Consider the following 17,175-nt stretch of genomic DNA (forward strand, 5'->3'; position numbering starts at 1 on the left):
CTTTGAATCAACATCAATATATTGATCGTATCTTAGAACCTGTTATCCTTCTACTTTCCACTGCAGCAGCAGAAACGGTAAGAGATTGATTTAATAATGAGGATACTTTTACACAGGTTAACACAATTGCCAGATCTTAATCCCATCGAGCATGTATGGGATATCCTTCAGATATGAGTTGCTCTTTATTTGCACAATATTCATACTAGACAAGGTCTTCAAGATCGTCTTGTAAAGGAATGGATCATATTGCCTCAAAACGAAATTGATTAATAATTATTTTTAAGCATGCCAAGGTGGTGCCGTAGTGCCAAGCTGTAATTATTAACCCGGGAGTAGTCGCGACTTAGAAAAAATCTAACACTTTATACTTTTTCGTGATAACTTGATGAAAAATTTTGCAGCATAACCTTCCACTCTTAAGTGCCTCGAGGAAGGTGGTAGTAATGCGTAGGTATTTAAAAAAAAATTTTGCTTGCCTTAAAACACATAGTCTAAAGTTGATTGAGCTTGAGATCATTGACGTGAAATTTCGAGTTAAGCTAGAAAATACATTTCATGTTAAATTTGCTTTATAATTGAGTTAAATTTATATGTCAGTAACAATTATTGATATCGCTCTTTCTCCGTGGATTTAAGTCTCTGTTAATGTCCAAATTGTAATATTCTGTTTGCGTGTGTTAGTTTTCTTTATTCGTGTGGGTTCTTAAGTCTTTATCAAACCCAAGAAATGCATTCGACAAGGGTAATCGACCCAATTAGTGACAATGATGGAATAAATTGGCAATTACGCTATTAAAAGGTCATTATGCATCCGTCCACTACAATTTAGTAAAGTATATTAATATATGTTTGTCAATAAATATCTCGGAAATGGTGTCTATTTATAAATTATGATGGATTACTTCAGTCTTTAGTTCTTTTATGTCGCTTTTTAAATTGATAGACTTTGACATCTGTGAAGAAAATCTTGCCATTCTTGCCATTTTCTGACGAAGCAAAGGCAATAACATCGAACCTAAACAGTTTGGACGACAACACTGTCGAAGATAATGAAGTATTCTGATTTTATCAGTGAATCAGATTAATTCACGAAGTAAAAAATTATTTGTTTGAATATCTCTAGTTTGATTATCAAAATTGTTAATTTTGCTTTTCATCATTGAGACATATTCATCATTCTCTTTGCCTTATCCCTATGCGGGGTCAGCTTCCCTAATTGCATTTCTCCACACAATTCTATCTTGGGTCATATCAATGTTAATCCCCTTTACCAACATGTCCTGCCTTATCGTCTCCCCCCAGGTCTTCTTTGGTCTTCCTCTCCTACTCCTTCCAGGAATCTGCACTTCAGCTATTCTTCGTATTGGGTGATTAACGTCTCGACGTTGAACATGACCAAACCATCTTAACCTATGCTCTCTCATTTTGGCATCAATTGGTGCCACACCTAGACTTCCTCTAATATACTCGTTTCTAATTTTATCCTTCTTTGTCACTCCACTCATCCATCTAAGCATTCTCATTTCCGCCACATGCATTTGTTGTTCCTCTTTCTTTTTCACTGCCCAACATTCAGTTCCGTACATCATAGCCGGTCTTATGGCTGTTTTATAGAATTTTCCCTTCAGCTTCATTGGAATTTTTCTGTCACACAACACACCACTCGCTTCTTTCCACTTCATCCATCCAGTCCTAATTCTACTGCGTGCATCTCCATCTATTTCTCCATTACTCTGTAATACCGATCCTAAGTACTTAAAACTATTGATTTTCACAATCATTTCACCATCCAAAGATACCATTTTATTTGTAGTAGCTCCAACTTTAAATGAACATTCCAAATACTCTGTTTTTGTCCTACTAAGTTTTAAACCTTTTTCCTCCAGAGTTTGTCTCCACTGTTCCAGTTTTTGTTCCAAGTCTCTTTCACTATTTCCTACTAACACGACATCATCAGCATACATTAAGCACCATGGAATGTTACCCTGTAGTTTCGCTGTTATCTGGTCCAAAACTAATGAGAATAAATACGGACTAAGCACAGAGTCTTGGTGCAATCCTACTTCCACATGAAATGTATCAGTCTCTCCCACACCTGTCCTAACACTAGTCGTTACTCCCTCATACATATCCCTCACAATCTTTACATATTCACCAGGGACTCCTTTCTTATTGAGTGCCCACCACAGCATCTCTCGAGGAACTCTATCAATATGCTTTCTCAAGATCAATGAATACCATATGAGCGTTTGTTTCTTTACTCCTGTATTTTTGCATCAACTGCCTTATAATGGAAATTGCATCTGTTGTTGATCTACCCTGCATAAAGCCAAATTGATTCTCGGATATTTCGGTCTCTTCACGTATCCGTCTATCAATTATTCTTTCCCATATTTTCATGGTGTGGCTAAGCAGTTTTATAGTCCTGTAGTTTGTACATTGTTGTACATCTCCCTTGTTTTTGTAAACAGGTACCAGTATACTGCTTCTCCATTCGTCTGGCATTTGTCCAACTTCCATAATTCTATTAAATAGACCTGCTAACCACCTTGTTCCTGTCTCTCCCAATGCTCTCCATACTTCCTCAGGAATATCATCTGGTCCTACAGCTTTTCCTTTCTTTATTTTTTGAAGCGCTTGAGCCACTTCCTCGTTGGTTATTTTGGTGACCATTGCTGCTACTGTCTCTGTTGACTCTACAGGCTGTCTGTCAAATTCTTCATTTAATAAGCTGTCAAAGTACTTTCTCCATCTCTTTTTGACATCCCTTTCGTGAACTAGTATTTTATTATTTTCATCTCGGATACATCTAATTTGATTAAAATCTTTTGCTTTCTTTGCTCTCTGTTTGGCTATTTTATATATCTTCGTTTCGCCTTCCCTGGTATCAAGTTGATCGTATAGGTTTGAATACGCTTCTGCTTTGGCTTTTGCTACTGCTACTTTCGCTTCCTTTTTCGCCACCATATAGTTTTGAAGATTTGTGTCGGATCTGGTTTCTTGCCACATTTTATATAATTTTCTCTTCTCTTTTATTTTTCCTTGTACATACTTCGTTTGACCACCACCAAGTCTCTTTATCCTCAAACTTTTTTCCTGACGTTTTTCCAAGTATTTCAATAGCAGTCTTTCTAATACTACTGACCATTTTTCTCCAAATTGTATTAGGGCTTCCTTTCATGTTCCAACATATCTTTTCGACTATTCTTCTCCTGAATAGACCTTCTTTCTCATCTTTCAGCAGCCACCACTTGATTTTTGTGGTCCTCTCCGATATTTTTGTTTAGTTTCGCGTTTTACTTCGATGTCCAGAACAAGCAGCTTATGTTGTTGGCTTACTGTCTCACTAACTATTAGTAGTCTATTTGGGATGAAGTAGTCTATTTGGGATTGATGTTGTCCACTTTTGTAGGTAATAAGTTGGGTTTCTCTCTTTTTAAAGAATGTGTTAACAATCGCCATATCCAATGCTGTTGCTAATTCAAGCATGTCATCTCCAGCTTCATTTCTAGTTCCAAAGCCTAATCCCCCATGTATTGTTTCATATCCTGTCTGGTTTGGCCCACATGTGCATTGAAATCACTTCCTATTATAACTTTCTCCTCTGCTGGAATATCACTCAGTACGTCTCCTAATTGATCATAGAAAGCTCTTCTTTCATTCTCACCCAGACCTGTTTGGGGAGCATACACACACACACACACACACACACACACACACACACACACACACACACAACATTCAATACCTCTTTATCAATTACAAGTTTCACTGACATCATTATATCACTCGTTCTTACAACTTCTACTACGTTATCTTTCATTTCACTATCAGCAACTATACCAACTCTATTTCTAGTGTTACTACTCCCTACGTACCACAATTTGTATCCTTCACCTAGTTCTTTCGCCCTTTGTCCTTTCCACCTAGTTTCTTGAATACAAGCAATTTGAACTCTTCTTCGTTTGAGCGCATTCACTAACTCCAGACTCTTACCTGTAAGACTACCAAGATTCCACGACCCTATCCTGATTTTTCTAACCTGCAATGGTGTTCCCCCTGAGATAGTCCTCACCCGGAAATCCGAACGGAGGCTCATTTTACTTCCGGCACATTTTACCTCAGGAGATGCCATCATTTCAGTATAATTTTTTTTATATATATAATTGGAGAAGGTCTTTTCATTATTATGGCCTGAAAATATTTTGTTTGGATATTTGATGCCTGAATGCCTTTTCTATCAGCACCATACTCTGCCCTGCACGTTTAGCCAATACACCACCAATGCAACCAAAGTGCAGTATTACCCCACACCCGCCTGCATTTTTCTGTATAGGCCAGGATCCCTAATGTAAGGACTGCCCTATAGGCCAATGTATTGTTGCCCGTATCCCGCCACTAGGAGGCACGTACTTTATTCGGGATACATCATTTGAGATGACATAGCCCCTAAATAATTACATATGACCGGTTTTTTGCTTCTATGCCCCTTAATTAGAGGCTAGGCTAGATCAACGAATGCTTCCGGATTCTGAAGACATTATCTAGATTCCAGAATATTGGGCCACTCTCTGTATGAAACTATCTAGATATATGTATATGTATAAGAATTTTTACAGCTGTCGCCATCTTCCTTCTTTCAGCCAACGTCTCCCGTCCTTTTTTTCTGCCATTCTTCGTCTCTAAGGTCTCGTCTCGTGCAGCTTCTTCTCCTGAACTCCATTTCAGTTGCTGTAATTTTGGACCTGATTCGTTTGTTTATTATCCAATTCTCTGCTCCATAGGTTATTACACTACGTACCAAGGTGTTATATATTTTCTTCTTTGTATTTCTGGAAATCTATCTATCCCACAGTACCGCGTTCATTTGTTTAATACATGTTCTTGTCTGTTCTAATCTGCTGGTTATCTCTTGCTCGGTGATTTCATTTTTTGAGAGTATGAATCCTAAGTATTTGAATTTTTCAGTGCCGTTAATTTCTCTATCATCGTCCATTTCCAAGTTTGTCACTGGTTCTTGTTCTGTTGTTAAGTATTCGGTCTTTTCTAGGTTTATTTCCAGTCCATTTTTTGTGTATTCCTCTTCTAATTTTCGGAGCATATAGGACAGATCTTCTCCATCTTGAGCCGTTACCACTTGGTCATCTGCTCATGGTTATTTCCTTTTCCATAGTTTTAATATTTGTTCCAGAAATATTTTGAACAGTGTCGGAAAGTAGAGCATCCCTGCAATAAGCTTTTTGAGGTCTGTATGAAACTATTGTTTTTTAACGAAAACAAACATTGACTAACACAATGGAGTTTATGAAAGAGAGAAAATTCTATAGTAATAAACAACAAAACTAATTATAATCAAGTTACCTACGCTGACACGTTACATAATCCTGTTCTATATGATTCTGTAATGAATAATTTTTTGTTTTTGAGATGTGCCGACAATGGTGATGATGAATATCCTATGTTTGTTCTCGACAAACCGGTAACAATGATTCAAAAAATTTTCAAGGTGACTTTGTTATGAGAGACGATAATTTTTTATGTAAATTATTTTATTTGCAAATAGCTACACAAGACTGTGTTTTTTCCCATAAAGAGAACAAAAGGATGGTATTGTGAAATGACAATCCATATATTTATTGCAAAATTTATAAGAAGGTGAAAGAATGCAGTTGATGGATTCTGTCTTTTTGTCTGTATATCTTTTCACAACAATAACCAGAAAAACAATCTTCTGTTTCGTCTCACATAAATATATTACAGAACGTTTGAATAAAAGGAGTAACTCTGATTTTTAGTGCGATCAAAACTTGAAGATCTTGATATGTTTCTATATTTTGGTACATACTTTCTTTTCTATACGGCCTGATCTTCTAGTATTATTTTATTTTTTCATGTTGTCTATTTAATGCTACAGTCCAGTCAAAGACCAATCCATAACTTTTTTATAGATCTTACTTACTATCTAATTTAATCTAAGAATCATCCAGTGGTGTATTTCTAGCTTGTTCTAATTTTTAAAGCACTTTTTGCTTGTGCACCTTTCAAAATAATAGCTTTTTAACTTAACTTGCACTATGCCCTACACTAACTCATATGGGTTTGTCCTCTTGAGTCTTCTTTTTTGGCCTCGACGTTTTGGTGCTGGCAAAGCCTTTCTTCGTGCCTCCAGGCGGTTTTTTGTATTTCTTCATCAACATACCTCACCCCTAGGTCTCTGTGGATATCTTGGTTGCGGATGTACCAAGGTGCGTTAACAATGCACCTCAATACTTTATTTTGGAAAGTCTGGATTATTTTAATATTAGTTTTTTTGGTACAACCCCCAAGTTGGATGCCATACGTCCACTTAGGTTTAAGAATTTGGTTGTAGAGTAAAAGCTTGTTATGAATTGGCAACGATGATTGCCTTTTCAGAACCCAATACATCTTTTTGAATCTGATACCCAATTCTTCCCGTTTTTTATGTCTGCTTGCCAGTTCAACTTTGCATCTAGGGTCAAACCTAGATATTTGGCTGTATTAGCATATGGAATTTCATGTCCGTTTTATATGTTTGTGTTCCTCACGTTTGTTAGTAAATTCTATATGAACCGATTTATCTTCATTTAGAGGAATTGGCAGTGTCATCTGCAAAAGTGGCGATAGTGTTGTCTTCTAACTCTGGTATGTCTATTTGTTAGAATAATAATTAGCAATGCTTTCTAGGCCGTATGCTTTAATTCAACTAGAAATTTTCTTAGCCAGCAAACAGCTGGTTTTAGTCATATTTTATGAAACCTTTCCAGTCATCTATTCGCAGCTTAAAACTACTTGTTACTTGTCTTTTTTTAGATAGGAAAAAAGATAGTAATCGCTAGGGGCCTGATCTGGACTGTAGGGTGGATGCGGAAGCATTCAATTCAAAGCCCAATTCGTGTATTTTTGCCATCGTTTTCATCGACTTATGACGCGGTGCACTATTTTGGTGAAACAAAAATTTTTTCTTCAGAAAATGAGACATTTTCTTTGCGATTTTCCGGGATTTTCCTTTGCAGGTCCTAAAATAAAGAGGCCATAACCTTTCTGACGATTTGTTGCGTATTTGGTTGCTTTGGAGGGCTTTCCCCGGGTGCTCAATGTTAAAGAGTGTTCGGATTACTTTTAACAACTCTACCACGCAGTGACCATCAAATTGAAGAATATTTGTTTCTTTAATATTCCTGTCAACGTGTCAATGCACATATTATTCTTTGTAACATTTAACGTATATCATTGAAAGAATTAGATTTATACCATTATTTATTATGCAGTTCATGTGCGTTATAGGTTCGCTAATGTGACTAAAATATCAAAGATTGTAATAGAAACAAATAATTTTATTTGCACGAAGGAACTTTGAGTATATGTCACGGTCGTGATTCAAGATTGCACTAACATTCTTATGATGCATACAATTAAAAGAAATAATAAAATTAGTTTGTATAAAAAGACTGCAGATGCATCTGTAGATAGTGTGAGAATAATTCGAGGGTCATGTTTGACCTATACAGTTTGTGGGAAAACCGCAATAGTTTGGTTTTTCTTTACAATAGTGGTAACCTGTTCTACTAAGTTCCTGGGATGCGTCAATTGCTAGGTATAGGTTTTGAAGCAATGGTAACTAGGATATCGACGAATTTAGGGATGTTGTATTTTTTGTGGTCAGTCAAAGAATTATTGTTAGTAGTAGAGGAGACCGGGGGAATGGAGGACCACTAAGCTTTATCTAAAGTATTGTTGTAATTGTTTTGATATTTTATTTCAAAATAAGGAGTATATGAAAGAGGGCATTTTGTACTTTTATCTTTATTTGAAAATAAGGAAAAATATTCTACCGGTATTATAACAAAAAAGAAAATAGTCTGCGTGACTATTACTACCCAACATGTTCCTTCTGGTATCATTACACGCCTTATGAGCCCTACTAATTTCAGCAGTAATTACACCGTAACCATATTTCTCCATTTTTCCCAAACTCCCCACACATTGAACATGTCAGTCCAATTGACATCTTTGTCCTTATATTCATCATAATTTTCTTCGTCTTCTGAAGTTATTTCCCTACAAGTTTTCTTATTTACCTTTTCCCAAGGTAACTTCAATCTCCTACCAACAACTTCATGGCTTCCTTCTTGAGCGCCAATTGAAGACTATGAGCTGGCTCATAGTCTTCTTCGGTGATAATATCAGAATTATAAGGACATATTCCTGTAACTTGAAACCCTTTTATAGCTTTTTCTGGAGTAGCTACCGTAATAAACTCGTTATTAAAAATTTCTGCAACTTCGAAAGGGGTTTGTTTTTTCATGCGGATGGTTCCTTGAATACAGAGCATTCTGAATTGAACACTGTTTCCAACGAGCCATAAAAACTGACATCCATTTGTTGGATCTTATGCCATATTTGTGGAGGGATAGACAAAAGTATATTACCAGTGGCTTTACAAAATTGATAATGCCCGGTATACACGACAATGATTTATCGTAGCGATGTGACTGCTCAGTTCGTTTGTGAAGTTTTATCGAACGTGTGGAGGAAAATTGTACTGTGCTTGCACTTCAAGATTATGAAAAAATATCGAGACTTCTTCTTTACAAAATGTTGTTATTCGGTTTATGCTGTATGCGTTTTTGAATTCGTAATCGTGATGATTTATAAATTGTCTCCTGTCTTCAACATCTTCCACAATAATCTCTAACTATTCCTCATATTAATACATCCTAAAAATTTGTAGATAAATAATTGAAAAGCAAATAGATATTTAAAATTTTTAAGGAAAATATTAAATATTTGTCATTAAAGTTGTTAATTTCGTCCCTAAAATATGTTTTTGAATATTTGGTTTGTACTTAAACCGATTTCCTTTTAGAAATTCTATTGGTTTAGGATATTTACTTATGCCAACATTATTATTAACAATTATACCTGACTGTTTTGCCTCAGGCGACCTTCCCACACATCCTGAGATCTATTAAATGGTGTAGCTAATGAAATTGATTTAAAACAGCGTTAATTTTAACTAGTATAGTTAATATAGTCGGTTCGCTAAACTCAGGCACAACTGGCTAGTGATTTTAGTAAGTAATTTTACCAATTTTCCAATTTGTTAAAATTGGCAAAAAATAATTATTAAATAGTTAATAATTTTGCCAATTTTGGCAAAATTGGCAAAAAACACAAAAATTACTTCTAAAGTCACTTGCCAGTTGTGTCTGAGTTTAGCAAACCGACTATATAGTCCAGGAACCGAAGCTTTTCACCTCGCAATTTTTACAGAATGGATCGATTTGCTTGAAAATTTGAGAATAAGTAGTAGATAGTCCAAGGATCAAAATATATATGATGCCGAAAGGCGCTGTTGCCATGGGGGTGGTTGCCACCCCACTTCGGGGGTTGAAACTTTTTATTACATTTTCACAACAAAAGTTGGTAAAAACCTTCATTCTCAGCAAAAAATCTTCTATACATTTTTTTGATAAAATTTATAGTTTTAGATATATTCGCTATCGAAAGTGTTAGTTTTATATCGAAAAATCAATGTTTTTCGATATATTTCACTCAATTTTTACCATAGAAAAAAATTTTAACACCAAGTTCTTGGGAATTACATAACCTTCAATTTCTTATTAAAACATTTTTTAGTATATCTGATGCTAATCTTTCTATTCCGAAGAAAATGGCATCTTTTACCAAACTACAAAAATTCGTTATTCGCTTTTAACTCCAGTTTTTTTAAAACTAATCATTCTAAGCCAGTCAAACTTCTAGAATCTATTACTAATACATAAATAAAGAAGACTGAATAAGGCCAATGACTAAAAACACCGGTAACTTACATTATTATGCTTCCAATTTGATTTCTGCTTTTTTTTTCAAAAAAATATATTGATTTTTTAACCGTAACTTTTTTATTTTTTATCTTAGAAAGTTTAGTAAAAAAGAATTATGTAGGTGTTTACAAGGTCTATAAGGCTATTGATATTAAATCCTTTTAAAATCCTCAGTCGCAAAAATTGGTGACTTTGAAGGGGTTGGTAAAGGTGGTTTTTGCATGTTATTACAAGTTTTAATTGTCAATAGCTCACTAAATTTTTGCCGTAGAAAAAATGTTTGCAAACCAAGTTCTTAGGAATTAAATAAGCTACAATTTCATATTTAAACATTTTTTCGTATCTCTGATGCTAATCTTTCTATTCTGAGGAAAAGAGCATTTTTTTACCAATCTCCAAAAATTCGTTATTCGCTTTTAACTCATTTTTTTTTTAAACTAATCATTATAAGCCGGCCAAACTTCTAGAACCTATTAATAATACATAAGTAAAGAAGACCAAATAAGGTCAATGACTAATATTAATGAGGGTGGTGATTATGGGGTTGCTTCCGATCACTTTTTCACTGAAAAAAATAGAGACTGACATTCTTTTCATTATAAGTCACTTAATTTTTGAGCTAGAGACTTTTTTTATTTCTGGAGATAGATACTTGTAAATACATACTTTAAATTAGTTTGAACAAGTTATTCTCGAAAAATGCATAGTTTTTCCGTCTTTTGACTTTGAAACTACAATTTTTAGCATTTGACGAAGAAGAGCTAACATAAAATAAAGTATAGCTCGATTACTATTGGTCTTAAAGAATATAAAAAAAACGGTTTTGTTTATTTTTTGAAAAGGTACATTTTTGTTAAGCAAAGTTGTTTTGATAAAACGAAAACTTTTTGAGTTATTAGGAGAAAACTGATTAAAAACATTGATTTTTTCGATTTAAAACTAACACTTTCGATAGCGAATAAGTTGGAAATTATTAATTTTATCAAAAAAACATATAGAACGTTTTTTTGCTTAGAATGAACGTTTTTACCAACTTTTGTTGTCAAAATATAATGAAAAATTTCAATCCCCTAAGTGGGGTGGCAACCACCCCCATTGTTAAAGCGCCTTTCGGTATCATATATATTTTGATCCTTGTAAAAATTGTAAAAAAAATTTCAAGCAAATCGATCCATTCTGTAAAAATTGCGAGGTTTTGTCCTATTTTAAGCTTCATTACTTGGACTAATAATAATAGTGGTAATACAGTAAAACCTCGATAGAACGGACCTCTATTTAACGGACTTCGGATATAACGGACAAAAAATCAGATCAAATGTAAAAAAAAATTGAATGCAAAAATATATGAAAAATCGAATTCTAGAAGGAAAACCAACATGGACAGGATCTCGGTACTGCTTTGTGCTAACGCTGATGGATCGCATGGATTGACTACTACAGTACAACCTCGATTATCCGTCAGTGCACCGGACCAAGGGTATGACGGATAATCGAAAAGACGGTTAACAGAACATTAAAAAAAGTTAAAAATTGATAACACAACTCTCAAATTTTATTTGTATGTTTTGTTTGATAATATAAGAGGAATTTGTGTTCGTGTTATTATTGTCTAATTTGGTTTAAAATATTCTGAAATCTTTGTTTGTTTTACTGATGCTTCACATTTTGCAAGGGCTGAATTTCTTAACCTGCGTAAGATCATGCAATCTACTTTGTTGGATTCTTCTTCTCGAGAATACCACTCGATGAATGGTTGTATGTGCGATGCAGCTTCTCTAGCTTCTTTAGGCAAATCTTTGTCAATTGCAAAAGCATCATCGACATCGCCACCGTCAAATTCCAAGTTTGGGTCAGCTTCTAAACCTGTTTCGTCAGCCTCTGTTTTGCAATTTCAACGATTTCATCATCTGTCAGCAATCGATAGCCGTTTGTTTTCTCATCACAAATTAACCATTCGTTTATGTCATCTTTCTGACTGTACATTTCAGCGAATTTGGTTTGGCTTATCGCAATGCTAAAAAAAATGAATTGATGACTCAATTTTTTGCTTATTTACTCAATACAACTTGTGTACGGACCCTGACGGTTAAGAGAGGTGACGGTTAATGGAGAGACGGATAATCGAGGTTCCACTGTATTATAATTGTTGGTTAATCTCGTAAACCTAGTGTTGTCAAAGATATAATCAAAAGGCATCATCTGCCCGTTTCATATTATAGCTCTAATAGGGCATGGTTCACCAGAGATATTTTCAAAAATGGTTTTTAAAGGATTTGTACCTGTAGTGATAAAATTCAAGAGATCAAACTGGTAAAACCGTCTAAAGAGGTGAAATGTTTATTGATTTTAGGCAAAGCTCCTGCTAATCCCTCTGAAAACATTTAATTCTAAATTCACAAGATGGCAAATTTAATTGTATATTGTGCCAAAAAATACATCGCTTATTCAACCCATGAATCAGTGAATAATTTTGTCAACCAAATAGTGTAGGAAACAGAGGTTGAACCTTGCAAAATGGACACAAGTCCGGTTTTATTTTTTTTCTGGCATATCAAGGGGTGCTTATTATAAGACTAACTTTTTCTGAAAAAATTTCGCCCCGGAACCCCCCTTTTCACCCCTTTAAAGGGGGTAATTTATGGTTTTTGCAGAACGTAGCCCTTCCTGTACCTTTTACAAAAAATTTCTTTTATAGAAATATGAAGAGGACTATATTTTCTACGATTTATTTCCGACAGCATCTCTCTATCATCCACCGTTTAGCAAGGGTGGCGCCCCAAAGTTGACAAGTTTTTAAAAAAGATGTTTTTAGAAAAAATATATTTTTCGCTAACTGTAACGGAAATTAAAAAGAAATGCTACGGAGATTATTCACAAATATATGATTGATTTTTTCGTATAGGTTTCACTTAAGGGTAATTGCCCTTTTTTTAATTACAGGGTGTTACATTTTAAAAAAACCCCTTTTTATACCATCTGAACCGTTTATGCTAGAGTAAAAAGACTTTCAGCGATTACCCATGTACTGGTGTTATTTACAAATTTGTATAATGCACCCCCATTTTTTCCCCGGAACCACCCAAAAAAGAAGAAGAATTAATAAATAAAGTGATTTTCTTGGAATCCTTCACACACAATGCCCTTCATTAATATGCTTCATATATCATTTTGTGCAAGTTATTATTACCCATGCATGGACACTAAACGCGATTTCCTAGTGCAACCCTTGTAGCCAAAAACAATAAATAAAATGGGGGGTTAAATTTTTTTTTTTTGTTTTTTGCTTTTTGATCCATATGGGCATATGCTTCATCAATAGTGCTTTTCAAAAATATATATGGCTATTGTAAGATCCCTGCGCAAACCACCCCTATCCTTGAAAATATACTGCAGAAACTACCCCTATACCTTATCCAGCATGTTTTTACGATTTTCTCATTACCTATTCATTTTTTTTAAACAAAACTTATACAAGGTTAAAGACCACTATTTACTTTAAAAATTAGGTCCTATTCATTTTTTTCGTTTAAGCAACCGTTACGGCACAGTGGCGCCGTAAACCTCATATATGCTTTGACGGGCTCCAGTTTTTGTTTATTTTTACGTCATCTGTTTGTTTTATTGATAAAGTACTTATGTAAAATAAAACAACACAGTGTAACCTACAAATCATGATCTATGCTCATTTTACATTCTTTGCTCCCCAGAGCTACAGTGGTGGCCCAAAATAAATTTTTTCATATTTTCGCCACCTACACGCATTTTATTGCGTTAATGCTACCTTAATAGCACAATATTCACCCCTAAGTGGTCGCTAAGCAGTGGCGGATCCAAGGAGGGGTGATGGGGGCGATCACCCCCACCCCTCTCAAACCAAGTGATATTATATTTGAAGATTATAAAAATATTCATTTATTTTTATAGAAATACTTATATAATATTAATATTATTTTTATAAGAATGACTTTTTATGCTTTAGCGACAGTAGCGGATCCAGCATCGTTAAGAGGGGGGGTGCCAATTGGTTACATTTCTATAAAAATAAATGAATATTTTTATAATCTTTGAATATAATATGACTTGGTTTGAGAGGGGGGGAGGTGTTCACCCCCATCACCCCTCCCTGGATCCGCCACTGCGTAGCGACCACCTAAGGGTAAATATTGTGCTGTTAAGGTAGCATTAATGCAATAAAATGCATGTAGGTGGCGAAAATATGCAAAAATTTATTTTGGGCCACCACTGTGGCTTTGGGGAGCAATGAATGTAAAATGTGCATAAGTCATAATTTGTAGGTTACACTGTGTTGTTTTATTTTGCATAAGTACTTTATCAATAAAACGAACAAATGACGAAAAAAAAACAAAAACTGGAGCCCGCCAAAGCATATATGAGGTTTACGGCGCCACTGTGCCGTAACCGTTGCTTATACGAAAAAATGAATAGGACATAATTTTTAGAGTAAATAGTGGTATTTAACCTTGTATAAGTTTTGTTTAAAAATAATACATAGGTAATGAGAAAATCGTAAAAACATGCTCGCCAAGGGATAGGGGTAGTTTCTGCAGTACATTTTCAAGGATAGGGGTGGTTTTCGCAGAGATGTTGCAATAACCATATATATTTTTGAAAAGCACTATTGATGAAGCATATGCCCATATGGATCAAAAAGCAAAAAAACAAAAAAAAAATTTCAACCCCCATTTTATTTATTTTTTTTTTGCTTAAGGGGTTGCACTAGGAAATTGCTTTTGGTGTCCATGCATGGGTAATAATAACGTCCACAAAATGATGTATGAAGTATATTAATAAAGGGCATTGTGTGTGAAGGATTCCAAGAAAATCAATTTATTTATTAATTCTTCTTTTTTTTTGGGGTGGTTCCGGGGAAAAAATGGGCATGCACTATACAAATTTGTAAATAGCACCAGTACATGGGTAATCGCTGAAAGTCTTTTTACTCTAGCATAAACGGTTCAGATGGTATAAAAAGAGGTTTTTTAAAATGTAACACCCTGTAATTAAAAAAAGGGCAATTATCCTTAAGTAAAACCTATACCAAAAAATCAGTCAATTATTTGTGAATAATTGTTGCAGGATTTCTTCTTAATTTCCGTTACAGTTAGGGAAAAATATATTTTTTTTAAAACATCTTTTTTAAAAACTTGTCAACTTTAGGACGCCACCCCCGCTAAACGGTGGATGATAGAGAGATGGTGTTAGAAATAAATCGTAGAAAATATAGTCCTCTTCATATTTCTATAAAAGAAATTTTTTGTAAAAGTTACAGGAAGGGCTACGTTCCGCAAAAACCACAAATTACCCCCTTTAAAGGGGTGAAAAGGGAGGTTCCGGGGCGAAATTTTTTCAGAAAAAGTTAGTTTTATAATAAGCACCCCGTGATATACCAGAAAAAAAATTAAACCGGACTTGTGTCCATTTTGCAAGGTTCAACCTTTGTTTCCTACACTAAAATGAGTATATTGCAGAAAGTTTTTAGACGAAGTATAAAAGTGAAAAAGGAGCTTTATTCCTTTTTTAACTTACAGATTTGTACACTGTGTTCTAAATATAGTAACTACATAATATCAAAAAAAAAATTTGATTGTTTTTAAACCTATTTTTATACAACGGACTTTCGGCTTTAACGGACATCCCGTCCCCTCAATTAGTCCGTTATATCGAGGTTTTACTGTACTATTCAAAATTAAATAAAGAATGTCAAAAAATAATAGCTAAGAATTTGTCTTAAAATCACGTAAAAAAATAGAAATCTTAATATTCTTAAAAAGTAGTCGGTCAGATAGCCAAGCGGGACAGGTGGTACACGCTAGAAACGCTCTAGTTAAAGTGGGTTCAGTTCCTAGCCCGGTGTACAGAAACGTAAAAAAAGCTAATGTAGTAGTTTAAAATTATAAATGAATCTGCAACTTAGTCTAGAATATATGCCGGTGTCGGCCTATGGTCGAGCAGTGGAGCAGTACGGCAAAGTATAAGGGCTTGCGGCTTGGTGATAGTCTATTCTTCTATAGAGTCCTACTGGAAGGTTTTGACGCTTAATATACGTGTATACATAATCCAAGAGTTATTACACCTTACCAAGTGACTAGCTTGAATTACTAGCTATGTTTTCACGTTTACAGGTGGTCTGATAGGACCGAAAAAGTTCTGAAATTTGAATGCGGTTTGATAATTTCAATTTTTTTATAAAATGCTTACTAACAATTTTTGCTTCACTGTAAGTTTTTTAAACTATGGTATACAGTCAACCACTGGGGTTTCTCTTTTATTGTAGTTATTATAAGAGCTATTTTAGTATGTTCTCTATTTAGTGGGTAATTCTAATAGTTAATAAATAATGTACTAATTGTTCGTATGGATCTCATTCGGTTAATATTCTAGATAGTTCAGATGAATCGATTAGAATTATAACTGGAGGAGTTAGAAGGCATCGTATCACAGGTATGTATAATGGGGGTAAATTAGTAAAAACTAGAGTGCAATTAGATAAGTATTTGATAAAATTGAACCAGAAAGTATTTATTAGTCCATAGTAGAAAGTGATATTACAAAGTATATTTTTTATATGTATTATATACATATTAGATAAGTTTTGATGTTAAGATATGTTGATATAGTGTGATTGCTTTTTTTATTCACGATGTACTAATAATACAAGAACTATTTTAAATGAGGTGTCTCATGGTTGAACCATTTTCCAGAAATTATCCCTATCAACTGTCTTACAGCAAACAAGGCAACGATTTTCTCATTCGTGGCATAAACCATAAACCCCAACTCCATTCCCTTCCAAATTTTCATTTTGTGCGACATTAACTTTATCCCTCTATAGTTCTTACAGTCCTGAATCCTGAATACTTTACGGTCCTTTATCTTTATACAATCAGACTATCTGTTCATACATTGGGCATCCTTTCTTCCTCATATATACTACTCATCAATTCCATAAAGCATCAACATCTTTCTCTGCTAGGGCCTTTCAAATCTCCATACGTATTCCATGAGGTCCTACTGTCTTATCATTCTTCATCCTGCTCATTCCATCTTTGATTTATTTCAACATCGGTTCTTAACACTCTTCCATCCGCTCTCTTAATCTGCCGCGCATAAGTCAAGTCCTTTGATGACTTGTCTCTTACTTTAGCTATGCTGTATAACCGTCTTATCCCCTTTCGTGTTTCCAATTCATTCAACATAGCAGACGATTTTTCCTTAGCAATAGCTACAGCGCGCTTTGTTTCCTTCTTTGGTACCTTGGATATACCCTAATATTCTTCTCTTTTAGACCTGTCATAATTCTTTC

General features: G+C 34.6%; 1 protein-coding gene across 7 annotated transcripts in view; it reads left to right on the plus strand.

The window, feature by feature from the left end:
* LOC114336846 (restin homolog) overlaps positions 1-17,175 on the plus strand; it is a 169,696-nt gene that overhangs the window by 58,104 nt on the left and 94,417 nt on the right. For 2 of the 7 annotated variants that reach the window (XM_028287233.1, XM_028287234.1), the window contains exon 2: positions 16,254-16,313. The exons of the other annotated variants lie outside the window; for them this stretch is intronic. In XM_028287233.1, the coding sequence (XP_028143034.1) occupies positions 16,254-16,313 (60 nt within the window). The remainder of the gene's footprint in view (positions 1-16,253; positions 16,314-17,175) is intronic. 7 annotated transcript variants of the gene reach the window in all.

The sequence above is a fragment of the Diabrotica virgifera genome, chromosome 9 (genome assembly GCF_917563875.1).
Source record: "Diabrotica virgifera virgifera chromosome 9, PGI_DIABVI_V3a".
NCBI classification, from domain to species: domain Eukaryota; kingdom Metazoa; phylum Arthropoda; class Insecta; order Coleoptera; family Chrysomelidae; genus Diabrotica; species Diabrotica virgifera.